We start from the raw sequence: 27,334 nt of genomic DNA, 5'->3' as shown, positions 1-27,334 counted from the left end.
CATCAGGCTGCTTCTCTCTGATACACTTCTCTGATGACGCATTGGGAAATCAATAGATACCACATAATGGAAAATATTATGTGAATTACTTTCTGATTAGATTAGTAATTATTTTCTTTCTCTGAATATTATATAAAGACTAAACATGATACTACAGACAATGAAAGTGGGAATGAAGTTCCTTGTTTGAGTAACAACAGCGACTTCCCCTTCATTTCCCTCTTCTCCCTCCTGCACAGTGTCTGTTTTACAGGGGACTGTGTTAAAAATCTCAAAGAGGAGAGAATTACAAAAGGCAAAGGAACATCATATGTATCAAGCTAAATAAAAAAATCCACTCATCTGAATTTTGTAATGTAAAGATGGAACTATGTAAGCACTTAATTTCACTCTTGAAGAGATTTCATTTAAAACAATATCTGATCAATTTTATCTGATCTGCTGTAATCCAGCAGAGGCTGAGGACAAATGTTTGGAAAGCCTGAAACTAGGCTGAAGGATGTTGAAGGAGCAGCCGAAATGGACAGAAAACTGCCTGCAACAAGAGGTGTGAATTATTATGTTTGCATGACCTCCAATGCACTGCACCACAAGGGAGTCTCAATTCTCTTGACACTGCTACAATAAGGATAAAAATGATAGGAAAAAAAAGATCTTCAGGTTTCTAGGTTGAAACATGTGTTTCTGTGCCAGCTCTATTTCCCTGTCCCTTGGGAAATTGGCTGAGAAGATAAAGTCCTTTTATGCTTAGAGAGGAACTGACCACCTACAGATGTAGAAAACAACTTTTAGAATGTGTTCACGTTAAGTTGACTGTAAATCAAACAGTACCTAAGTTTGAATCACATTTAGGGATTCTGTGATTATTATGTACTACGAATAAATCTTGATTTGTTTGGTTTCCTGAAAAGTAAAGTGAAATTATAGGCCCCTTATTTTTTTCTGCATAATTTTACATTAATAAATGCATTCATGGTGAAAAAAAAGAATGGTTTTGTGATTAAGATACAGTTTTCAAGGATGGGTTCTGTTCTGAAGCAGATGGTACTCTTGCTTTCAGTGACCGTAAAGGAGAAACAATAGAAATTCTCATTAATAGTGTTGAAGGAAAATGAATGAAGCTTTGAACACACAATGAGATAAACATGTATAAGACTCCACAGAAGTAACATGTATAAGTCTCTACAGAAGTTCAAAGTATTAATAATTCTGGAGTTGTCCTTCTCTCAGATTTTCTGATGGGTTTTGTCCTGCATCGTTCCCATTCCTATATTATATACTTATATTCCCTGAGATACACAGATGCGCTTGGATTGCTGCTCTTCAGCAACACCTTGTTCTCTATGCTTCTTCTCTTGCAGTGGTGTTTGGGAAGCTCTTTTTTTTCTGCTACTTGTTCATTGCCATTTGTACAGATCTGATGCTGAAATGGTGTTGTCACTTGAGCAGTATAGCATTGCCTTCTCATTAGATTATTGATGGTTTTCTGGGGAATTGAGACATAAACACAGCATCAGTGATGAGCTTTTATTGTTGCCACAGAACCTGCCCTGAAGTAAAATAGTCTACCTCCCAGCTGGCTTTCAGCTGCACTTGCTTATAATTTTTCATCCTCTATTAAAACTTGGAGATACTTTCCTGCTTCAGTTAATCATATCTTTATTTTGTTGTTTTTTATTTTGCTGTTTTATATTTTAGTATTTTGGACCAGGGAGACAGAGCAAAAACCATATACATTTATTTAAATTTACAAGAAAGAAAGGGTTCAGGAAAATCTGGTTTTTCCTGGGTCATCAAGGTATTCTGCACGCTTATCTTCAGAGTCATGTTGTAGCTGTTTGTTACTTTCAAATGTGTTATTTTTAAGTGCTGGATATTTCATTCTTTTTTTTTTTCTTTTCTTCTTCTTCTTCTTCTTCTTTTTTTTTTTTTTTAAGAATGAAAACCAAATTTCTGAAAATACTCCATACGAATTTATAAACAATGTGTTGTAATTCTGGCAGACGTTTTATGTGGAATAATAGAGCTTGATTTCATTCCATCTATATGCAGTACTGCAGAAAGTGAGAAAAAGGGCAGCAATGTGAAACTGATGAGATAGATCAAGCAATAGTAATAGATCCACAGAAGATAGGAACTCATGGAATTTCTTTCTATTCATTTAATCCAACTCCTTGTAGGCAATGAAGAATTGTTCTATTGTTGAGTGTTTAATCAAAAAATGCTTAAAAGATTCCTACATTTCCCTATTCTCGTAGGAATATTATTTCTGGGGAATTCAAGACAATGACATTCTACATAAGAGTTTTTTTTTTCTTTTTTTTTTTTTTTGTATTTTGATCAAACTTTCTAAGTTTAGTCTCCGTGCTTAAGCTTAAATATTTCTGGATCAATAGACTCTCTGCTGGCATATACACTCTCTGGACACCAGCTTGCTTTTGTTGAATGGTAGCATTACTTGGAGTCTGTACCATCTAGGAATTACATAGATCATCTAGACCATGTTTCTGAATTCCCATTTTTCAATTACTTTTGCTTTTAATTTCTGCTGGAATTCTACAGGTAATGGAATCTAAACCAGCAATCCCATGTGACGGAAGCAAACTAAAAAAGTTTCAGGAATTGCTGAAGGAGAGAAAGGCTGTTTTTTCCTATACAAGTCCACTGAATAAAAGCAGTTCATCTTTCTTGTTTAAAATGGAGGTTCTTGCATGTATACAGTATATGTAGCAATAATTTGTGCATCTGATGTGACATCTACTTGGTTTTCAAAGCTATAGTACTGTACAGCAGCAAATGTTATTGGTCTCATGAATTCATGTGTGCTTTAGTATGTGAGCTTTTTCAGTAGGTTCAGGTACTGAAATAAGAACTCGACTTAAGATACAAAATAAGAGCCTAACTTAAGATACTGATTTTTTTTTTTCTTAACTGTTATTTTGAAATGATTCTGATCCGAGATGTATTTTAACACAGTTTCACTTAGCACCTGATTTGAATCAGGCATGAATGTGTAGTAACACAACGTCATTACTTACTAGTGACTGCTCAGTGGCCTGTGTAAATGAATGACTTTTCTTCTAAGTGGCACTGTTGTTAGCAGCCTTGGCAGAAAGGCAGAGGAAGGAATGAGGATGCATCCTGGATGTAGTGTGAAACTCGGACTAAGCGTGAAGCTGGTCTTCGTCTGCCTTCCATTTTAGCCTCCGCTTGACGTACACATTTCTGGCTTACCATTAGGAGTAGGGGGTCCCTGAATAGATTGTTCTACCAGTGAAATATAGCTTCAAACAAAAAGGTCCTATCAGTGATTGGCAGGATGGATCCATCTTTCAAGGTGATCAGGCAGCCACCTGGCAACGTGACTGAAAAGCTATAAACAATTAGTAGCCTACGTAGGCACTCTTAAGCAGGTGAAGTCTAATGAAGTAAGCATAGCCCAACATACACATTGATACTGGGAACTGTGAGCTAAGCTGATCACACACACTAATAATATAAATTGCATGAAAGTTGCGTGTGATCTCTTTCTCTTGGCATTTACATTTTTTACTTCATTCTTGATTACTGTATGTCTTGCGTCCACCTGTTTTGTCTTCACTGCATTTTTTCTCTTCACTCTTCTTATTCTTGCTTTTCATTTGGTATTCCTCAACAAATCTTTTGTTACAGTGATCATTCTTCTTCTCTTAAAACCTCCTGCATCTCTTAAAACAATATTGTGGTCAGCCTTGAGGAAGAAATTTGAAAGGTTAGATTTTGTTCCATCAGTGTGTCTGACAACTCCATGGGTTTGTCCTTTTCTAAGGCTTAAACTTAGTGAAGATTCAGCTGGTACAAAATAACGATTTATTTTTACACACTTTCCATATCTACTTCTCTTTCCTATACTTACAAAAGTAATTTATTTCCAATTTAGTTCCTTGGTTTAGTGTAATAAAATCTGTTGGACAGCAAGAGTATCCTGAAACTTCCCTCTTTCCTCTTCTACTCATTTTTTTCCTGGCTCATCGCATGGATAGGCAGCTGGGAAATTAGCAGGTAGAAACTGAGATCAGAGTGGTTCACAGCATCTTTGAATGATCATTTCAGGATCATAGGGCCCTAGGTCAGTTTTTCTTCCTTGAGCATGGATAGTTCAACTTTTTATGCATTCTCTCTTTATTTACAACTAAGGCATGGGAGCAGAAAGTGAGGCATCTATAGCCCATTTGACAGATGCTTGTGGTCATACTGCACTCTAAAAAACTTGAAGCACAATCTGCGGTTGCATTAGAGATGGAAAGAATGATGTGCTACCTTCCAGTCCAAGGGGACATTTACAGATGTAGCTGTCCACACTGTCCACACATATTCCACTTCCACATGGATTTGATTTGCAGTCATTAATATCTTCCTGGCAGAATTCTCCATCAAATCCATTTGGACATAAACACAGATATTCACCAAGGCCTGGAGGGAATTTGATATTGGTAACACATGTTCCACCATTGATGCAGCTGCAAGGCTTCACTAGGACCTGAGGAGGGCAAAAGGGAGTCAGGATAAGATTATTCTGAGTAATCACAGTTGAGAGTCCTTTGTTACCCTTTAGGAAAGGACAGATTTACAGTACAAATATGTTGCACAGTATTATGAAAGCTTTATTTAACCAATTTCCTTTGTCTTGGTAGATGATCACACACTCAGTATATTTATGTGACTGAAAGCTTGACTTTAAAGGGATTTCTTTTTATCATTTATGGGCACATTCTAACTTCTTACAAGAAGAAAAAATCCTATTTGCTATAACAGCAGTTGCTAAAAAGTATGTGAGGGCAGGATTTGTTCCTTATTCTTAAAGGAAGAAACAGGAAGTATTTTCTCTTGTGCTTGCTTATATATCCTCTTTATGTTTTCACCATCAGAGGTGGCTCCCAGGCAGCAGCATGACTGTGGCATTCCATAGGTTGTCTCTATTTCAAGGAAGAGGGATCTGTAGTTATGCTACCTATTAACAAGGACAGCATTTCAACAGATTTGAATATCTGCATTATTGCATCTCACTAAACATAGGTCTAGCTTGAAATATTTCTATTTCAGTCATATCCAGAGTCTAATTTCTCCTTTGCAGTGTGGGTTCAGCAGATTGGTATTTTTGATGACAGTTGTTTAAATGAGTAAAGATTTGAATCTTTAGCAAAAAGTACTTTTCCTCACAAAAATGCCCTATGTTAAGAGACTGCATCTCACTTTATTAGCTCATGCCATCACGGGATTAAGGCTAGGCTATAATGTAGAGACAAAGCAATGCACAGGCTCTCTCAAGAAACTTGAACTGCGGAGTAATGACATAAGAGCAAGGTACCCTCTAAAAATATCATTGAGAATGAGTTATAATCTCCCTTTTATAGCTAAGACTTGGTCTTTTATGTTATGTGCTTTTTTCTACAACCCCAAAACAGAATGTGATTTTTGAAGCAGATTAATGAACCATTAACAGGCTCTGCAAGAGTATTCTTTTAAACAGCAATCAATAGCACTCTCTCTTGTTCATTACATACATAGTTTCTGTGTTCTCAGAGATATTTATTCCATTAATTGATCATTATTGTTTTGCTGGGTAATACACACTTACAAGGAAACAGCTGAAATCTTAGTTTTTAAGACAGTAATGAATTATTAACTATAATGACAATTGCACTAAAGCAATGACATGATAAACAGGTATTTTGGGTTTTTTTTTTTTTTTTTTTTTTTTTTTTTTGGTTTTTACTTAAAGTGTTCATTGCCTTACCTCAATAGAGTATCTGCTCTGTGCATTGCATTCATCCGCCACAGTGAATTCAAAGGTCTGCATTTCTTCTGAATCAACTTTCCAGATGAGAAGGCCAGCTGGAGAGAGCCTGGCATCCTGTGGCCCAGTGTCTAAGATGAATAGTACAGCTGACCCTTCTGGATCCACTGCTATTAGCTGGTAAACAAAATTCTCACCAATAAACGTCAGCAGCTGGCTGGAGGGGGCTTGGAACACAGGAGGCAGGTTGTCTAAACAGCAAAAAAGAAATCACGATCACATAAAGTTTCTCCCATGTAAACATTCACAATGCAGATCTTTGTAGGAATGTTTTTAATGAATAAAGTACTGAAATATCCTGAGACTGATGAAGTTACTTAGATTTTAGAGGCAGCACACAGCTTTACCAGAAGCTCCAGTTTCTTCCTCCCTTTTTTCTCATCTCCCATACTGAACTTCTCTCTTATAGTGAACTTTGATTACTTAAGAAGTGTTTCTGATAAACAACAGATAAGACATGACATCTGTAACCTCCTATTACTCTACCTCCCTCAGTTCTTACTAAAACATCAGTTATATCTGTAATAATTACATATGTAAATTTATTCTACCATCTATTTATTTATCTGTCTATCTAAAAGTAAGTAAACTAATTCTCAAAATGATGAATTACAAATGAATCGGGTAGGCAACTCGGGGGAAAAACATGTAAATTATGTGGATTCTAGTGAATACATGTGAGTAGTAGTTGAGTCTGAGCAGTTTTACTGAATTCAGTCAGACACCTTAGGAATCTTCTCAGTGCCAGTACAGGTACATCAGTGATACAGGGACAGTAGTACATATCCTGTCACTGTTGTCATTGTTATTCTTACTATGGTTGTTGTTTATATTCAGTATTTCCTTAATGAAGATGAAAGCCCAATTGTACTCAGCTATTTTATAGTAGGGACAAATATGGCCAGAAGATACTTATAATAAAAATAAGTAAGGAGCACAAGGTGGAGAAGAGAAGTAATACATTTTAAAATTGGAGATCAAGGCAGAGAAAGATCACTTGAGTACCCTGAGGAGACAGCAGCTCTGTGCAGGGCTAGGAATTTCATTTCAGTGACTTACGCCTGCTCAGTCTCAGGCCATCTTTCTCTTCCTTAACCATCAGTACAAATTAACATGTACTGATATTTAATGGATTCTTCTCATAGAATGTAATCCGTCCATAGTTTTGTTTAACTTAAAACATTTCTACTTCAGAGGATTAATTTCAAGCCATATTCTAAAACTAGGAGGAAATGTTCTCGTAAAGAGTGCTTGTGTCTTTGCATTATGCTTTGGGGAAGTGATTTTTTTGTGCCTGAAGATCCTCTTCTAAAGTTTTGCTTTCAGTAGCTTGTCTCACATTATGCAGTTATTTAAATGTGTCTCTCTACTCATTGCTGCTCTGCTATCAGAGCTTTCAAAACTGCTTGTCCAGCAGATTGTCATGGCATAACTGCTGAAAGCTTCCATCTATTAATTTACCTCTTACTTCGCAAACATTCAAACCGTGGAGCCCATAAAGGTTGTGCTAGAAGCAATCAATGAAGTATTCAGTGGGTTTGCATTTACAGATAAATGCAAAGGTGTTAACTGGATGGAGGATTACAAGAAGTTATAGGCACAAAAGACCATAAAATGAGAAGCTCGTAAAGCAGTTTGTGAACAAGAGTGTTTTTAATTACACTGAGGCATCCTGTATATTCAGTGAATATGTATATACTCACAATTACTGCACTGCTTTTTAAAAGGTTCTGACAATTTTGAAAACAAGTCTGATGAACCCTTTCATTTTGGTATTTTCAAATTTGAAATTACTGAAATGTGAACCATGGTTTGTTCCACATCTCCTAAATCATTTCTAGCCTTACAGAATTAAAAAAAGAAATGCAGTTTTTGCCTTTTAATTCATTTTCTGAACTTAAAAATAGAACTATCTCAGTATTAATAATACGTCTGTCTATGTACGAATCAGAATCAGCTCATCCCTAGAGATAATACTGCTGTGGCCAATACAATACAAAGATAGAAAGGAGGCAAGGTGTGTGAGTCAGAGGCGAAATCTCTTATTAAACTAAATTATATTTTTAGGGAAAAAGATACTTTCAGGCACTCAGGCTCTTCAGGACTGGCTTACCCTTAGATATTTTAACTACTCATCCAAATAAAATGCAGTGGTATTCTTAGTTGACCAAAACTTGCAATGGACCTGCTTACACCTTTTTTCTGTCAATGGATTTTAAATTCTGAATGGCAAAATTTTAGGACCTAAACAAGAGATTCTTTTTTTTAAATAAATTTCAAAATGACTAGGTCAGAACAGAAATAAAAAGGATCACAAACAACTCTCTCCCTTCCCATTGTGTCACTGTTGCCCAGCTTGGTTTCAGACAGCTTACAACTTTGTGTATTGCCATCAGCTGTCTTATGGGTCCTTTCTGATCCTTCTCAGGTGTCTTTGTGTCACCTCTGAGACCCAGTGTGTTTGCACACTGCTTCTCTCAGCAATGTCTATACTTGAGCTATAGACTCCAGGCGCTTGTGTTACAGCTCTGTTGCTATTTCTTTTCCTATGCGTTGCACTTTCCAAAAGCATCTGTCCCCGAGCATTCCCAGTTTTTCTTGCAAGGAAAAGAACACTCTTGCTGTCCTTCCAGAAAGGTCCTGCTGACCTAGTCACTCTAAAGGAATATAACAAACAAGCAAAGCAAACAGGTCCTGTCATTTCTTCTGTACCTCTCTATAATTTGTGTCTATTTACAGAACCTAAAAGTACAGCGAAACTCCTTCTGGAACCAATACAGGAATTTACATAAAAGCAGTATTACAATCTTTATACTGACGAGATATAAATGTGCTCATGTATGTGGGGAGAGGCACTGTGAAGATAACGCTGCTAGAAACGTGCGTTATCTATAAAACAAGCTGTAAATAATGCTTGTAGTTTACATTGGGGGTGTAGCCTTAGAAGAGGTTTGCTTATGGCCTGAGCAGTCAGGAGGCACTTCCAAAGGCAGGCTTCTCCATGGCTCCTGTCACGAAGGGCTGCAGAATGATCCTTCAGGTTTTGCAGCAATGAAAGGAGTGGCTGGCTGACTCCTGTCACTTGGACACCCTGCCGAGCCAAGGCCTTTTGTGTAGCATGTCTTAGAATTTTGCTCAGGGAAAAAAAAAAAAAAAACGGTTCTTTCAGATACCAAAAATATACATCAGTGTTTTAAAAGCAGTGTTTTCCCCAAATTGTTCCCTTAAAGATTTGTGCCTACAATGTGACCACAGATGTATTTAGAGTCCATCAGTCTTTAGCTGACAGATACGAGCATTGCATGGGGATTTGGCATGTTACAAATTTCATTTTAAGGTGTTACTTCGATTTTATTAATTTGAGGTTTGCCAGGTTTCAGCCAGAACAAGATATGTGCGCAGGCCTATAGTGCACACAGTGCAGTACTTCCTTCTGTTCAGTCTGCAGTTCTGGTGCACCCAGTTATTCCCGCTGGAAACAGTCCACCCACACTGTGTAGAATAGGCCCGTGGTAGCCACATGAAGGAACTTTGTATTCACAGGCTGAATACTGAATTTCCAGCTAAGTGCTTCCAAATCTTAGAAAAGATGTCTTACTTTCATTAATAGACCAGGCAAACTTAGAAATGTCAGGTTCACAGAGAAGACATGGACTGGTAGGGCTTGACTCTCCTTCACCGTAGCAAAGTCCATCTATGTTACAAGTGTTTTCCTGCCAAAAAAGGAAATAAAAATGTGTGGAAGTGAAGGCAAGGAAAAAAGAAATAAGAAAGATGAGAAATTGGCAGTAAGTAAGTGCTGGAAATGGGCAAGAACTTGTTTGATTCTTGACACAATGAAATAGTAGTGATTTAAACGCTAGCACTTTCTCCCAACAGGGATATGTACAGGGAGATGAAATGTAAGAGTTTTCCAGTTTCAGTGTGAGATTTTTGTAGCTTTGCATATTTTATCTTGGGCAGCTTAGAGTGTTGTGTGTCCCTGTGTAAGAGAATACGAATTTTTTTCAACACTTAACACAGTGTATGTGATTATTACTACCAGCTGTGGCTACTAACATGCTTGTTCGCTAACATTCAGAAGCAAGCTTCATGAGATTAAAAAAAACCTGAGACTAGCTAAAATCTCCATTTGAAATTTTGGAATTCTCTCTCTGTAACAAAGTTATTGCTGGACGTTCTTGAAAATACAAAAAAGCAATGAGATAACCGCAGAATAAAGAACTGCATTTGATTTTAGGCTTCCATGAGATTATTATGAACAACAGCTAAATGTATTGATGGTGCCGTGGGAGAGCTGTACCTTTCTGTAGTAGCCTGTGCTGGTAGCTCATGTGCAGTTGGTAGCTCATGTGCAGAATGAACTTCATCTGGCATTGCAGCTTGATGAAGAACAGCCTCTCCTAGGAAGGCAGGGGAGCTCTGCTGTCGCTGGGCAGCAGGAGATAGAAGCTACTGGAGCCTGAAGTCATCTTGCCTTTTCCCTCCTTGAATAGACGTTACTTTAAAGTGAAATCCCACAACCACTGGAGAGCTGATACAGCTCCTTTGAAATACCAGGCTGCTTGAATTTCTCTACTATTGGTAGATAAAATAGCTATACTAAAATTAGCACAAACCTGCCTATCTGTGCTGTAATCAAACATCTGACCGCAAAGTACATACATATCCACAGACTCCCAGCCTGGGCGTAAGGCTGCCTTCTGCTTGCTTGATCCCACTGAAGCCCAAAAGATTTTTCTGAGTCGCTTGTGTACTGAATCTTGTGGTTTCTAAGTACTGCTTTATTAGTTTTTCAGGCTTCTTTTGCAATGTATATTAGGTAATATTTTAAATTATACCATCTTAAGAGTCCTAGGTAAGGTAAAGAAACAAAAAGGACTTTGTAATTGCCCCCGTATGATAGAACACCACAGATCTTCAACATTAAAATTTGGATGTTAATTAGATTTTATTACATTGTTGTTTTCAAAGGAACTAAGCTTGGTTCTGATGAAGAAAGATTTTTTTCTGATGAGATAATGTGGTAGAGAATGGGCTCCATAAAAGAGGAATACAAAATGTGAAATGGCCTGATAAAAAATGTCCCTTAATTGAAACACCTATTTTGAAAGCAATTTAGGTATTACAAAGTAATGTTATAAGAGGGGTAATTAGAATGTGGTTTGATGCAGTTGGAAGCCTAGTTCAAATAGTCCCTTGAAGCATCTTAGAATAGAAATTATTAAAATCCCTAGAGAACACTAGCATAGTGAGAAAACATACATGCTTTTGAGTTTCAAATATGTAAGAATAAGGAAATCCTTTGACAAAAAAAAAAGCTTTAATTGAAATTGTTCTGACATAATTATTTTAATCTGAAATTTAAGTGTTTTTACCCTAATTTGGGCCCATGGAATAATTTCTATTCACTGTTTTACTTCAAAAAAACTGGATTTTCTTTTCATTTTGGTAACTCATAATTTACCACAGCCAATGCAACTTCGAAAACTATTTTTTTTCATGTTAGTGTTAATGAGTACAGTGAGGCAAATGAGTTAGATATACTTGATTAATCTATATTTTATAAAAACAAAAAGTGGTGCTCTCTCTTCATATTTGCCTCAGGAGTGGGGCATTAAAGTGTTTTCACCCAATAGCTGCTAAAAGTATACTGTAAGCCCCACCAAAAAATGGTAAAATTGTCTAATGCAGTCCTCTGGAAAATAAGAGATTTTTAGGAAAAGAGGATGTTACACTAATAATCATTTAGAGACATAGAGATACAGTGTTACCCAGGCACTTACTAGAGTGTTGGCAGTTTAAAATGTAGCACTAGACTTTGATTACAGCATTGAAACTGTCATAGTACTATGTATTTGTACTTAGTAATATTTAATGTAAGCAGGAAAGTTTATATGGCCTCGAGTATTTTCACATGACCAAAGTTGTATGGCATGCATCTTAGTATACCTCGTGCTAGGGCAGGAAAGGGCTATACAAACGATGCACCCTGCAGTGACAGTGCTTCCCCCATGCAGACTAAGAATTTGCTGAAAGGTAAAATAGCTTACTAGTAGAGACACTTCAGAAGTGAAGTAAGCAACCTTTCAGAGGAGAATCCGCAGGCCTATTTACTTCCATTAATATTTTCAAGTATAAATATTATCAACCGTGTTCTCTCTGGAAATGTCAGTCTGATAAAAGTCCATCATAAAGCATACTTTGTCAGGTATTCATACGCAGAAATAATAATAATAATGCAGAAAGGAAATTGTGAAAGAGAGAAAAGTATTAGATCATGGAGCTGACCTATGAAATAGATTTTCCTCTTCTGAAATAGGTGCTGCACACAGTACATCAAAAGGAGGTAGAGAGCTAAGGAAGAGATGAGTGATCCATATTAAACCTTTATGTTCTTTCAATTACCTTTAATTTACAAAGTCCAGTTGGATGGGATTCACAGGCCTGGCAGACTGCATCGTACAGGGTCAGAACTTTGGAACTGCTGTACTGGAAGCCATCATTAGTGATCTAAATGATACAAAAATCATCCTTAAAATGTAATAATCCGTATGGAGACTGTCTGTTCATTTTGGGCATATACTGTTGCACCCTTGCACTGGATGCCTGCCAGCAAGATAAATTAAACCGCTCGTGAGTTGCTCTACTGCAAGCTAACAAATTGCTTAATGTTCCAAACTAGAAACTTCATTAATAACAGAAAGATTTTTTGGCTCAGCTGACATTCAATTTTTCTGATTGCATTTAGGTTTGTTGAAAAGTCTCAGCTTAAAAACATTTTCAGTAGACAAAATGAGTATGTTTTTCAATAGTGTGTGCTACCTGGGACCATGAGCAGCACGACCAAATATGTTTATCAGACAGATACCCTTATGAGACAGCACAGGTAATCAAGTTCCACAAGGAGGACTTTCTAGTTGTGACATGAAATTAAGATTTTTGGCAGAATGTCGGGACAACTTTCCTAGTCATAATGAACCAATTAGGTTTTTTTTCCTTGAAGAAAAAAGAGAATGCATTTATTTAGTTGGTTTTAAACAAGCCTCAAAGAAGTACTGCTGTGGATAAAAGTAGACAGCAAACGTTGTGTTTCCACAGGAGGGTCGATGAGAACAGGTCACCTTCCAGTCCTAGCTTACACTTTCCAGTAATTTAGAATGTCTTTATCTAGAATTAAGGCCTTAAAATGTGTTTTAAAATACATGATGCTTACACAACGAGACAGGGTTACACAAGTCTGTATTTTAATTTTCTACAATAAAAAGGAAAGGATACCAGAGAAGTAAGGAAATGTGTTACCTTTGAGAAAGCATTGTCCCACGTCTTGAAACAGAGTATGTGAATGTTAAAGAGCATTTTAATGCAAAAATACTCCTGAAAGCCATCCTGCGGGTCCAGCGGGGAAGGCAGCGGTGGTCTCTGCACATCCGCCCTGCTGGTTTTCGTGACATTTGTAAGAATTTAATATCTCTGATATTAAATCAGAGGTCTCTCCCTAGGTCTCTCTCCCTAATTTGAGTCATATTTGCAAAAGTTACCTAGGGGAATGATGGACAGGCAGATAGTGCAGAAACCCAAAGGCTGGCATAGACTTAGCTCAGAAAGAGAATCAGATTTACAGTTCCTCATCAGTAACAGGGCCAAAGAGTATAAAGTTTCTTGATGAGTTAATAAACTATTTCAGTTCACTGTAAGAGTGAATGTATATTGATATGGAGCAAAGATTAACTGGAAGTGCATAGAATAAAAATGACTTTAATAAATTCCATAAAAAGCATCAATTAGCTCTCTAAGACTATTATAAAAGCTTGTGGAACATAATACAGTAGATAACTCCCACAGTGCCACACGTGATTGTCCTCAGTTCAAAATGTACTACTAGCTAAGTGCATTCATTGCTGCAGAAATAAATATAAGTAGATAAACAGATAGTATTGTTGTGTATTTATAACTTGAAATTCTGAAGTAGATCTAACTACTTCAGACCAATTTAAATTGAAGCAAAAGTCATTGGTATAGCTTTAAGGAAAAAACACAGTTCTTTTCTGGACATCGTACTGAGTCAAGGTGTTCTACTATTATATGTTACACTGAAAGGAAAAAGGAAAGTTCCAGAGGAGAAAAAGGAAAAAAAAAATACAAAAACCTAAACCCCAGACCCCAGAAATCTGTACTTCACTGAAAGTGCTCATTTGCAGCAAGATTTCTATTAAGAAGATGTCATTCTTAATGCAGTTTACATTTGATTTAATTCTTTTATCAGAGTTTCCAATTTTTTCTCAATACTAGTGTACTAGTAATGGGTAGATGCTAAAGAAAAGAATAAACAGGGAAAAATAAAATGAGTTATAAAATTGCACTCATTTTTCTGTTCAGTGTGAGCATTGTGAATGAAATGCATCTCTTTCCAATTTTTTATTGCTTTAATTTTTCAACACAGTATTAGAAAATTCCAGCTTGGTGTCTGTCTAGAATTGAATTGTTTTATTTTAAATGCTTTTCCTTTAGTTGCCTTAGTGATGTGGCACAATATATTCAAAAGCAGCCATCAGACCTAAGATGAGCAAACCTTTACTCAGAAGTCAGTTGGCCTTAAAAGCTCAGGACAGTTGTGCCTAGATGGTTTGAACACGTGTATCATCGGGAAGGAGAGAGCTGTTTCTTCTGGACGGGCGATCGGGACAGTGAGGAACAGTCTGTCACTTCTGCCTGGAGCAGATTTCATTCATCATGGAACGACGTTGGCTGTTTGCATCATTCGTAATAGAAATAAGGTTTGACTTGTGTGAGTGTTTGTGAATGAAAGATGAAAGCTGAAAACTTGCTGAATTCAAATTCAGTTTCTGCCTCACTGACTTTTAGCAGATACTATTGCTGCTCTTGACAAATACAGGCAATGATCATGAACTGAGGATGAGCAGGAGACCTGCTTCCCAAACCAGGTTAGTGCCTGTCCAGCTCCTTCACCTTTTCACTTCGGCCTCTGTGCATGGACTGTCTTAAGTCATCTGCTACCCGAGTAGGACTTTAATATCTAATCTAATTATATCAGACTCTCTGCTGTAGTTCCAGCACTTTCTTATCTACATTCAGCAGTAATGGAAAGAAAGAGCAAAGTCTGCTTGCTCAAGAGGAGACAAAATGAAAGAATACTGAGAAGAGCTTGTGAACTCTCCCCCACAAACCGGGGTAGTGAAAAAAGTGAAAAAAGGCTTATGTGAAATTTTGCTGATGCCTCTGCAGTTTGAAGGGGGTGAAGGAGCTCCTGAGAATACTGAACAGTCATTTTCAGAAAGAATTGTTTTGATTTTTGTTTTTGGGAAAATTTTTGCTACATTTTTAAAAGCGTCTGTTAATGTAAGACAAAAGATAATACTGAAGTAAGTCTTACTAGGTATTTTCTGTAGTACAAAATTTTGAATATTTGTGGAATTCATTTCAAATAATTTTTGTCTTGAAGTAGTCCATCATTTTGCTCTCTGTGCCACCATAATAAGAGGCACTAATAATAAATAACTTCTAAATGGAATTCTGAGCTTTTCCTTCACAGTTCATTCAGCAAAACTATCTACATGCAACTAGCTACATCTGATTCAGATGATTTAATTGTGTATTCACTACATATCCATGAACAGATTTTTCCATGGGATTTAAAGGCTAGGAAAGGTGCAGAAGGCTTACAAGCACAGAGATTTCCTTGAACTGAAGTGCAAGGGAAGAGGCGTTCTACATGTGTTTTCAGATGAAAAAATAAGAAAGAGTACAGGCCACCCCAGAGCTGGCAGCCAGCACTTGAAAGCAAACTGAATCATAATACACAGCAGCTGCAAGGGAGCTAATTCGAGTTACCTTGGAAAAAATGACATCGTACACATGCAAAACTATGAGCTGTCCTCTTGTGCCAGCAAACTCAAGGGTGTCTCCTAAAGTTCTTCAGACCCCAAAACGGGATTTTGTCTCACAACTGACAGGGTATTCGGGGTCTCCTCGGAGAAGCGGTGGCAGCTGTAGCCACGGGAAATGCTCTTCCATTTTAAGGCTCTGTCTGCTCAGGCAAACACGCATCCAGATCTCCATTTCTTCTAGATAAATATACTGGATAGAAAGTGTGCGTCTGTTATCCTTAAGCGACATGGCAGCACCTGTGTACCGCTCTGGTCTGTATTACGACCAGCTGATGTTATCAGGATAGGCAGTAACACTGGAGAGAAGACTAGTGTTTTACATGTTTCATTTTTACATGCTACAGTTTTCCAAGCACATCTGCAGTCTGTATATATCTACAATATATTTTTCACAGCTATAGAGTGCTTGAATGATCCCAGTCTTAACAAAGCAACCAATAACCATCCCGGCTGAGAGCGAGACCGGGGGTAGCAGGAGCAGCTTCAATAAGACACTGATTTCCTGTACATGTTTAGTAAGTAAGTATCGTTTTTGGAACAAAAGGGGCTAAAATGCAGCAGAGGCAGCGCTTAGCAGGAGCAGGCGCCACACAAGCTTTTTCCTGTAGCTGTTCTCGTCCATAGGTGTGGCAACTCCGCTCGCTCCGTGCCTGCTACTCGGGGAGCGCTGCCAGGAACAGCTGGCCGTGCGCTGCTCCTCTGATGTGCGGGAGAGCCCTGCAGCCGCAGAGCCAAGATTCGCTTATACTTGCTGCCTAATCAGCAGTTTGAACTGGGGCTCCTAGAAATGAAATACTAATGACTTGCGATTGATTAGTCCAACTGCATCAATCTCAGGCGATTACCTGCAGAAGTGATTGTAATTTGCACTTTTGGATTGCCTATAAAGACATCTGTTTTTAACTCCTATTGTTTTGGTTTAGAGGGGTTTTTTCACTGCATGACATTAACGTAAGTATTTCTACAGGCGTCTTCAATTCTGAAGGGAAGCAAGTTGTGTTTTGCATTTTAATTTACCATGACAACTGCTTTGCTCCTTCCAAGTAATTTCTTAGAAACTTAAGAAATTCCTGCTTTCACTTGCCATCTTGCGAACGGCTCGTCGCCAGCCACGAAGTGCCCAGCCTCTGTCTCTGTAATGTTCAGAAGAGGAATCTGGCAGTCTACAGCCTTAGAGCTGAGAAAATCCGCTTTTGTGGTTTCTTGCTCTCTCGATATCCATTCACCGTTGAGATGCTACAGTAAAACAGAAGGAGTATACGGAAACTGAAGACTCATGTAAAGAAATTCCTGTAATCAACGTGTGTTTGTATTTCTAATTAATAATACAGGGCATTTACAGATGGTTTATTTTAAAAAAAAATGATGGTGTTACTATAGGTACAGTAAAGAACAAGCTGTGCTTGCTGAAGCATACAAGTGGTCTATTGATTTAGGAAGGGCTACAATTTGTATTAAAGCTGAGCAGCCAAGATGGTACAAGGTAGTGCTGTGGAGCAGCTTTGTGCTGGCTACCGGAGCTCTGCAGCCAGCTGTACACTTTGTGCAGGTAACGTCTGCTGCGTATCTAGGTCAGCTGCACGAAACACCCCTGCTTTTATAGGGCCTACCGAGTCCTAAGTTGGCGTGGTAGGCAAATCTCTGTGTCTTATAGCATATTAATGGTAAGTGGGATGCAGGCTGAACATCTTCTATGAAATATATTTATGAGATGCATCCAACAGTGCTTGTTTGATGGATTTATGAGATGGATCCAACAATCCAGTGTTTGAGTATACTTATGCCAAATAATTCAAAATCTTAGAATTGCCTGTTTATTTTAGTTTATAATAAAATTACAGTGAACCCAACAAGATCATTTCAATAATTAAAACTTCTTAGTATTGAACTATGACTAAGAAAATTCAAGTAAGAGATCCAGTAACTCTGTTGAGGAAGCTTTATATTTAACTGTAACACTTAGCATTCAAATGCATTTAGGAAAACAACCAAGCATGCAGATTCCAGATGCACAAAATGAGAAATAATACTGTGATTTCAGGCTTCACTGGACTACAGTGTAGCTGAACCAAACAAGAGTTAAACAAACCCCCACAGAGAAGACTGGCAAGAATACATCGCTTTGCATTTCCAAGGAACCAATCCTGGAAAGGGCTGAGCTGCTTCAGCTCCCCTCGCTTGCAGCAAACATATTGGCAGTGGGATTCAAAGGTATTTGTGCCTGCTGCAACAACGAGGGATGACGGCGCTCAGTACTGTTCAGGGTGGAAGGCTTTAATATAAACATGTTAAAGTTCGACTGCATCATCAATACTTTATGAACCCATGGGAAGTTGCTTACAATTAATCTGGTGACCTTGCAGTGCAGGTTGTGAGAATCTTTGAAGCCGAGGCCAAACGCCCGGATGCTGCGGCAGTCAGAGGCTCGTACGTCGCAGAGGCCCCCGTTCTCTAAGCCAGCGATTTCCAAAGTGGGCTCTGAAAGGATGAGATAGACACAGAGCTTTAGAGAATACAGCTTGCGTGCTATTCTCTTCTGGTTTATCAGAATTGATGTTGTTTCCTTTTCTTACAGTAGAGGTTTGTTTTGTTTAAGTTCTTTTTTTCAGTATTCCTTGCTCCCCTGCAAGTTTCTCTTGAGAAGAGCAGTAGCAGTTACCGAACAGAAAGCAGCAAACCTTCCACTGAGTGTGCTCTTGCACATACAGCATTGCAAGATCTATCAGAGAGAGTTATACAGCTCATGTAATTAACTAGTGTTGTGGCTTCATGATTGAAGGTTTTCAGAGGCAATACCAGCTTCTGCTGACCCAGTTTACAGCTAGGTGCAAAACAGCTGTAGGATCACAGCAGAGAATACAGTGTGTCATGCCGTAAGGTAGGAAAGTGTGAAGTTGGGAAGTGGAAATATGTTAAGATGTCCCTGCCACCGAACTACTCATAATGTGAAATAGCATTGCAAAAGACACTCCTTTTGTCAAAAATTGTGGATGTAACGAAACCAGCGGTCCTCAGAGGAATGTTTGCTTGGGAGGGTTAAGTCATTAATGGGCGACACAGCTCTGCAGTGTGTCAGCACGAACGCTGTGCGCCACGTTTAGCTCTACAAGTTAGTTGTAGAGTTCACATCTTCTGCAGAAGTAAAATTGTGCAGATCTTTACATAGATACTTGGATAACCACAGCCTGTCAGAAGATCTCTGCGTTATCCTCTGTCGTAACGGTAGTCAGGCAGGATCATGGTTTGGTGTCTTCACTGGCAAAGTTTATAATTCTTACGGTCAGGAGAAGCCATCGTGATTATCTGCCATATAAAACAAAAGAGAATATTCCCTTTTTGTTTCCTGAATGATTCTTGTTAAAAGTGGGCTAACTGGGAGCTGTAGAAGGCCCATCATGTACTGGCATAATGTAGTAGCTATTGTACTGGCTATGCAGTAGCAAGGTATTTTCCAGGTTACATAGTGGGCAGAGGCTGCTTAGCTTTTTTCTGCTGTGCCCTATGGCTACTGCTGTAGCAAAGCAATATTGCCTCTTGCTTTTCTCTGAGCTGTAGCTTATCTAAAAGAGAAGCTCTGCATTGCCTAATATTTTAATGGCACATTGATTCAGTTCTGATTCAAGGGGCAAAATGCCTTTAGCTGAGTTGATAACCTTAGCTGTTCCTTTAGGGCTCTGCCATTTAAGCCGTAACTAGGATGAATGCTGTTCAAACATCGTGATCCCACCGCATTGCAGCCCATAACAGCATAGCTGCATGACGCTCATTTTTCCGAAGAAAAGAAGAAAGGCAACATAAACGTGAAAAATTGTGAAAAGATTTTTTTCTGTACTTCAGAAATGCTTTTAGTTTTTCTTTTTTTTGTTGTTAAAAATTTTATTGCAGCAGTATTAGCAATACTATTGGGCACTTCACTATATTTACAAGAAGAGAAATGGTTTACAGCTTATCAGTATTCATCAGTTAGTTGTAGATTCCTGTAATGTACAAAACTATTAGTCAGATGTAGCAAATGGTTTTGATAAATTGCCATCTTCTGTGGTTAGTGCATTAAAAAAAATGCTTCATTATGTTTTTCATGAGATTTTAATAGTTACCCCCACTAGTACTGAGGTAGCTCAGATTGCATTAACATTTTCATTATCATTTCAGATTTTCAAGCTTGTGTGTGTAAAGAAAAATCTCATAACTTGGGGATGAGTGACCGGACAGGAATGTGTTCATACATTCCTTTTTCAGCAAGGCACTCTCAGGTCTGTTGCTTATCAATGAGCCCTGCATGCTTTTTGTAGGATTTGCTTACATCTCTGTGTACATCTTGACACTGCTGCAGTACTGTTGGGTCAGGGCCAAAGCACAATAGTCCAGCTTGAGTGCTTTTCGAAATGACTTACAGTATCAGCATGGCATTTAGTATTTATTGCACTCAAGCTGCCCAATGTGCACTTTTATACAGCATCTTTAAATTGGTCTAAATCTGGCAGAAGAATGTTCCCATATGTGTTTAGATATCATCTCTCAAGGCTTACCACATTGTGTGTTAATCAGGATGAAAATGAGACTTTTTTGGTGAAAGGTTCATGGAAAAAAATGCATATTTTCTGTAGTTTGATGAAGGTGGGTAAGAAGGAGGGGACTAATTTTTTCTTTGAGCTTTTTATTTATTACCACAGTCTTTGATATTTCAAGCGATCTCCAGCTGAGAGTTCTCTAAAGGGAGGAATAAGCGGTATTGCTGTGTAGGAGATCATATTTGATGTAATTCTCTCTTGCTTTACCTCTGGTCAGCTGACGACATGGTACTGAGAAGGTGGTGGAGTCCATATGCAGTTTTTTATGAAGGTCTTTTGTGAGGAGTGTTTTGAGAAAAGGAAGAAGAGGGAAACATTTTGACAGAAAATAAAGAGTAATTTTATGACTGATTTTTTAAAAAAATACTATATTTCAGACTTTAGACCTTAGTACGGATAGTAAACAATTGGATTCATTTATAACACTGGGCATTAGTTTTAATCTGAATGTTTCTGAAAATGAGCAATCAGATTAAATGGACATAGGAATTTTAGGCATTTATTTTTAACCGGGTTTTCTGTTTGTCTTTCCCTCTGTCTTCTGCTTTTGGCATATATTAGCCAGTTTCTACCAAATGCAGAAGGTGGTAATCTCAATGACATTAACTTCATGAAAGTCTGTGACAGCGAGTAGCTGGGTACCCACACGTACAGATACTGCTCTTGAGGAAACACAGTCAGAATTCAGCAGTTGTTCGTTGCTTCCAAAATTTTTTTGTGGCTATTTAATAAGCTTGGAGGCCAAAAAGATAGAGAGGTGAGAAGGAAATACTACAGAGACTGGAAGACCTTAGCAAAAGAGTGGGAAATAGTTCAGAAGACTGGAGGGGAGAAAGACAAGACCAAAGGAAAATGCTGGGAAGTGCCATGAATATGAGAGTAAGGGGAAAGGTGCAACTATCCGGAGAAACTGGTGGTTACAGACGCCAGACAGATAGGAATGGATGTGTGAAACACACCTGCAGTGCATCAATTGCATGGTGGAGCATCACACTGGGACACTGTATGGTGAACAGCAGGAGGGGTTGGAGAAGTGTAAAAAAAAATCTCAGTCTTTATTAAAGCTGTCTTGGAATGGAAAGGAGAGAGGACTTGGAGACTGTATCTAAAAGGCTTCCAGATCTTAGGCAATTAGACGGAGGTTGGGAATCAGTCCTGTTTGGTTTGCAATGCCTGCCTTGCGTTTGATCAGCCTCTCTCAGGAGGCAGAGAGCGCTCCAGCTCCCGCTGCTTTAGCCTCAATACGAATGTGCAGGAGAGAGCGTAGAGTTCGGAGCGGCTGGCACTGCTGGCAGCGCACTTCCTTTCTGTACGCGTTTACAGGAGTCGAACCTGACAAGGACCACGAGCTGCATAATAGGCAGAAGAAAAATGAATAAATACACAATTGATATTATAGCTGTTGTCACGGTCTGTTATGTACACAGTAAGTATGCGCAGACTTAGAAATCGAACGAAATTTTGCAAAATATGAATATTGCAAAACGAAACATATTAAAGTTTTATTGATGGATAGATACAGTTCATGTTTGGTTTCCAGTTTTGATTAGAAGAATGTCCTAGCACAAATAAACACTCTTCTGCAGTGTTTGAAAGCCCACGTGTAACTTTGGGCTGGAGCATCAGACCTGAAATTGAAACTGGCAAGAATTTTGAACAAATAAAGAGCAGGAAATGGACTGCCCAGTTTTTCTTGATTGGGGTGATAAATAAGCAGCCTGTCAGGAAAGCAGATCAAGAACCAGATTACAGGCTGCTGGAAACAGTTGCAAATTTGTTGAAGTGAAAAACATAATTATTCATGTTAATAGTCAAATATGGTATTAGTCAAGCAAGAGATACATTTTCTAGGAGCAGGTGAACACAGACAGAGCAGGCTTGCTTTGCTATATCCTGATCTAGCTGGTTGCAAACCTGTCCTATTCTGGAAATCACAAAGCTGTTTTAGCAAGCGGCTGTGCCAGAGCTTGCTGGCTTGTTCGTGGATGTCCTGCTATTGCAGCTATGAAGCTTCTGGAACAGAGCTGACTGACATTTAGTTATCTCACAGCTTGGATGGAGCTAGTCTGAATCTGTCTCCATTCAAATAAATACACAGATACTTCTTTCTTTTGCATATATCCCTAGCCCAAAACTCATTTGAAAATCCTCTCTGAATATTAACAAGTACATGCAGGGTTTTGCACATCATTGTCCTAGCCTGCTTTGACCTGATTTGTGAAAGAAAGGTATGTTTGTTCCTGACTCCAAGTGTAGTTCTAGAAGATTTGGAATTTTTCACAGTTCCTAAGTACAGACCTACATCTGAAGCTGACGTGGAGAATCTTGCTGCGCTTTGAAGGGCTCTGCTACCCAGCACGGATTGCAGTAGAAGTGTTTGTTTGCTGTGCATGAATCAAGCTTTGCAAATGAGGGTACGTTTTAAATAGTGCTGACTGGCTACGAAGGGCAGCCAAAATGTGAGATCTAAGTAGGAGCATGAGAATCTGTCCTGGAAGTTACTCGTGTATAAATGTACTGTTTGGCTAAATCGCCATTTATCCTACCTAGCCTTTTAACTGACCCAGACTTCCAGCTTCTCTTTGAGCCTTGTGGTGTGTCCACACTGAATCAGCAACCAGCGTTAGAGACACTGCCATCAGAGAAAAGCATGGGAAAAGGCATTTTGTGAGTACTTTAAATCACTGCCTTCAGGAAGGGGACTGGTTCGGTTTCACACTGAAAGCAACCATGTTCTGCAGCAATGTCCTAGCTTATTTTTTTCTTTAAAAGCTTACCATGACGTTTTATGTCTATTATTTGATCTCTTCTATTTTTAAAAGGCTTGGTAGCACGTTATAGTAGTGATAGAAGAGGAAGAGAAGTACGTTGTTAACCCCAGAATATTGCCTAGTTTTTAGATGGCCTTGATAGGTGGTAAAACCTAAGATCTGTTTACACATTCAGAGTGCTTCCTGACGTGCCAAAGCAGATCTTAGTCACTTGAAGGCACTTCAGAGCCGGGCCACAGGCAGCAGCACTTCGTACTAATGACTGCAGTTAGGGGACTCGAAGGGATGTGAAAATGGTGCTCGGGGGCATGATCGTGATCTGTGTGTCCACACGGGGGTAGACGCAATTGTTTGTAGTAGTTTTTCCATCTTTACGGTTACTGGATTAGGGTAAGATCTGGTTGTTGTGGATGTGCTCTTTATTCGGAATTGCTCGGGCATTCTGTGCTGGGGGACTGTGGATTGCTCATACCGTCAAAAACCCTTCATAAAGCCCAACATGAAGCAGTTACAGGCTTGCACTGGATTCTTGGCTTTGGTCAGTTTAAATCAGACATTTTAAAGTTTTGTTGATTCTAATTCTGCAGCTCATAAATTTGTTATTTGAGGGGTATGTGTGTGAGTGCTTGAGGAAGGACATTGTTCAGGGTTTTTGTTTTGGTTTGGATTTAGCAAGAATTAAGGCTGAAATTGCCTGCAGTGCCTGAAAACAGCATGATGTAGAACAGGCATGCATCTGGATTGTCAGGCTTTGGTCGGTTTAAATCAGACCTTTAATTTTGTAAACTTCTGCAGCATTTAATTCTACACTTCAGAAAATGGTCGTGTTTAGCTTCATGTTTTGCTGAACCACTTTCACTGCTTTGCATTAGAGCAAATAAACTAATCAGCAGAAAAGACTAATCTCCCTGATCTGATTTGCAAGGAATAGTATGGATCACCGAGCATGCAACCTTCCATGTCCTTTATCATAAGCATTTGATATCCTTTTAAAATACAGTTTCTATTGACTTTGTAACTATCAGGCTAATAGCCTTATTCCAGCTCAGCCAGGTCTGTGCTTTGAATAGAAGGAATTGGGAGTTAATACATTAAGGTTGCTGCTGCTGTTTATCTTTTCAGATGCGTGTGTTTATTACATCTGCACTCTAAAAAAATTCACTAAAATGGCTATAAAAAGAAGAAAAACTTCAAAAATAACATGAAGCTTGTCAGTCCATGAGAATAACCCACAAAACTCCTAGGCAGGTGTTTTATTTGACTGGGATTCCTGTCCTGTATTGATGCCTGTCTCCATCAATATTAACCAGAGTACATCAGTGGCTATCAGAATATGTTGATGGCAGGTTAGACAGGGTTCACAGTATTTTTCTTTGAACTTTTAACTCTGTTTGTTTTGCAAATTTTATATTTGTCATGTAGCAGCATTTTTATGTTATTATCTGCTAAAGTTTTGTGGTGGGAGGTGTTCATTCTAAAGGCACTGGAGTGGTATTTTCAAAAGTAGATAACTCCCATTTTCAAAAAAATTATTACTAGCGTTGGTAGTTCACTCACTCGGATGAGGACCATTCCTGGGTAGATAGCTGAAAATGAGAAGTAGTGCATTTATAAATAATTTTTTTTTTAATTTGCTTTCAGTATTAAATCATTCATTGGTTTAACTGAGAATAAGCTGAATAACTGAAAAGAAATCAATAATTATTGTATGTTTCATGATCTAATATGAATTTTCATATTTATCTGTTTTCCAAGAGGATCTGGTAAGCTGAGGAAAAATTTAATATTAAGTGGAGAAAACATCTCTCAAAATAAAAGTTTTCATTTACAAGCTGCACACAATCTCTTTTGCAGTGTCTAGCTATCCTAGTGAATGCCCCTTCACTTTTTTAATGTCAGCTTGAAAGAAATAAAAATATATTTGTACGAACCCAATCCCAGTAGAATGGAAGCAGCGATTAAACAGGTTTTTATGTGGCAGCAGCATATTGAGATGTGCATAAAGTGTTTCCTGCTTTACAGAATTATTGTTGAAGAAAAATGTATTTCATAGAAACCATCAAGTTATTAACATCTAAACTACTATAATAATACTGCCTTACTGTCCATCAGTTGTTAAGTGAACAAGTACCTGTTCAGGGCAACATGGAAGCAGACCTGCCCAAGCATAGGAAAATTTCAAACCCTCTGCATTTGGATAGATAAGAAAACCCAGAATTATGGGATGGAAAAAGCAATAATTAATAAGAAACAAGGGAAAAAGAAAGGAACATCTGTGAAAAGAGACTTAACTTTCTGTTCATAATGTAAACTGCATCAAGGTAATAGTAACTGTGACTTTGCTAATACTGTCCATCAAAGTCAGTGGAACCATGATAATGAGGAGGTGAACTGAGCCCAGGGATGACATTTTTCAAAGAATAATGCCCAATTAATAATTTTGATACTTATAGCACTGGGTTTTGACCAGAAAGGTTTAATAGTGATTACTGTGGTGTTCACTATCCTCACAAGTGTTTGACTCATCTGTTGAAATATTGTTTAAAAGAACTGATCCAGTTAACTCGTAGTGTATTGAATCCTCACTGCCATATGAAGTGATTTGACAGATCAGCCAAAATCTTGGTTGTGTTTTTGCATGTTTACTGTACTCATATAAACACAAATTGTATATAGCGTGAATTCCTGTGGGGGGGGGGATCGGACAGAAATCATAGAATCACAGAATCAGTAAGGTTGGAAGGGACCTCTGGAGATCAGCTAGTCCAACCTCCCTGCTCAGCAGGGTCACCTAGAGCACGTTAGACAGGGTTGCGTCCAGGTGGGCCTTGAATATCTCAAATCCCATCGTTTCGAATAAGTCTCCATTTCTGACACCTGTATGGTAGCATAAAGTGCTGTAATTCTTCACTGGAGCTCCAGTGGCAGCAGCGCTGCAGGCTGCTACCAGCAGCAGATTCGACTGCCCTTACAGGCATTCAGTAGTGTTTTTCTTCGGTGATACCCTAGTGATTTAAGAAATTAACTGTTTTTATTTGAAAAGTCTAGTATGTACTTCTGCTCTGCATAGTCTAATTTATGCATGGCAAACTTCTGTTGACCCAGTACACCATGAAGGCACATTTCGAGCTGTTGTGATGTATCGTGTCGACAAACCACATATTACGTGTGCCAAAAAGTGTGCATTTGCTTGACGGATTAATGGCCCTTGCATAATTGTTACAGCACCATGATCTGGAATTTAAAGGCCACTGAAATGATAGAAGGGGGAGAACCCTATTTATTTGTAGGTTAATACATTCTCATACAAAATCTCAAAAGCAGATGTTTGATTTAAAGAAATAAAATACTCTGTCTCCTTTCACCAGAGGATCTGAAAGCACTTTAAATCTTGTCTTTCGATGTCTCCCTCATGTTTTTGTCCTATAAAACAGAAATTAAGCATAAAAATTAAGATAATGGAGAGTGAGATTTCTGTATTACCTATTTCATCCTCAGCCCATACAACTGGCCTGAGGTACTGGAAGGATTTGGGTGTGTACCCGTGAGAGGCAGCTGTGGTCTGAAGTCCCCTTCCTTAGTAACTTCTGTAACGGACCCTGTGCTGCTGCTACTCCATAGAGGTTTTTTTCCAAAGTAATTTGTGTTTTCTCATGAATATTACTTAATTACAGCATATGAACAAGAGTCAGCCCAAAGCAGTATGATGAAATTCACAATGATCAATATGATCGTTTTAAAAATAACACAGTGTAACTGGTGTAAAAGCTATTGTAGATCAGTGGAAGGGACCTGTTGGCTGTGGTTCATAGCCCTGAAAATGCAGAAATTGTATTTTCCTTAGCATCTTAGGTAAGCATTAACTTTCCATCTTCTCACAGTATTTTTTATTAGCTGTGGGTTCTTTACTAGCTATAATTTTTCCAGAACATTCCACGTAGAAATTTAAACTTCTTCAGGTGTCATTACTTCACTGAAACTAATTTGTCCTTATTATTCCTCATTACCTTTTATCTTGTAATTGCTCTTTAGAGCTTCATACAATCTGCATATTACATCCCTCTATGTGTACTTTACTAGTCCTGATTCTTTTTTATAATCAACATGGTCAATATATACAAATTCTAAGCATCAACCTGATTTGCTATCTGTTATAATTGGATTCTGCATTTAATTACAGGTGGTAATGACATTTTAAGCACCTTATACAGGTGCTGGGGGGTTTTATGAAATGTTAAGCAACATTAA

At 38.3% G+C, this 27,334-nt stretch overlaps 1 protein-coding gene across 1 annotated transcript in view; it reads right to left on the bottom strand.

Moving 5' to 3' along the window:
- LOC134142097 (von Willebrand factor D and EGF domain-containing protein-like) overlaps positions 1-27,334 on the bottom strand; it is a 169,933-nt gene that overhangs the window by 60,018 nt on the left and 82,581 nt on the right. The window contains 6 exon segments of the mRNA XM_062578857.1: positions 4,300-4,519; positions 5,777-6,027; positions 9,435-9,549; positions 12,245-12,349; positions 16,819-16,980; positions 18,086-18,222. Coding sequence (XP_062434841.1) covers positions 4,300-4,519; positions 5,777-6,027; positions 9,435-9,549; positions 12,245-12,349; positions 16,819-16,980; positions 18,086-18,222 — 990 coding nt within the window.

This window comes from Rhea pennata, chromosome 6, assembly GCF_028389875.1.
Source record: "Rhea pennata isolate bPtePen1 chromosome 6, bPtePen1.pri, whole genome shotgun sequence".
In the NCBI taxonomy this organism is placed as follows: domain Eukaryota; kingdom Metazoa; phylum Chordata; class Aves; order Rheiformes; family Rheidae; genus Rhea; species Rhea pennata.
The sequence above is the reverse complement of the archived record's forward strand: the minus strand, read 5'-3'. Positions and strand labels throughout refer to the sequence as shown.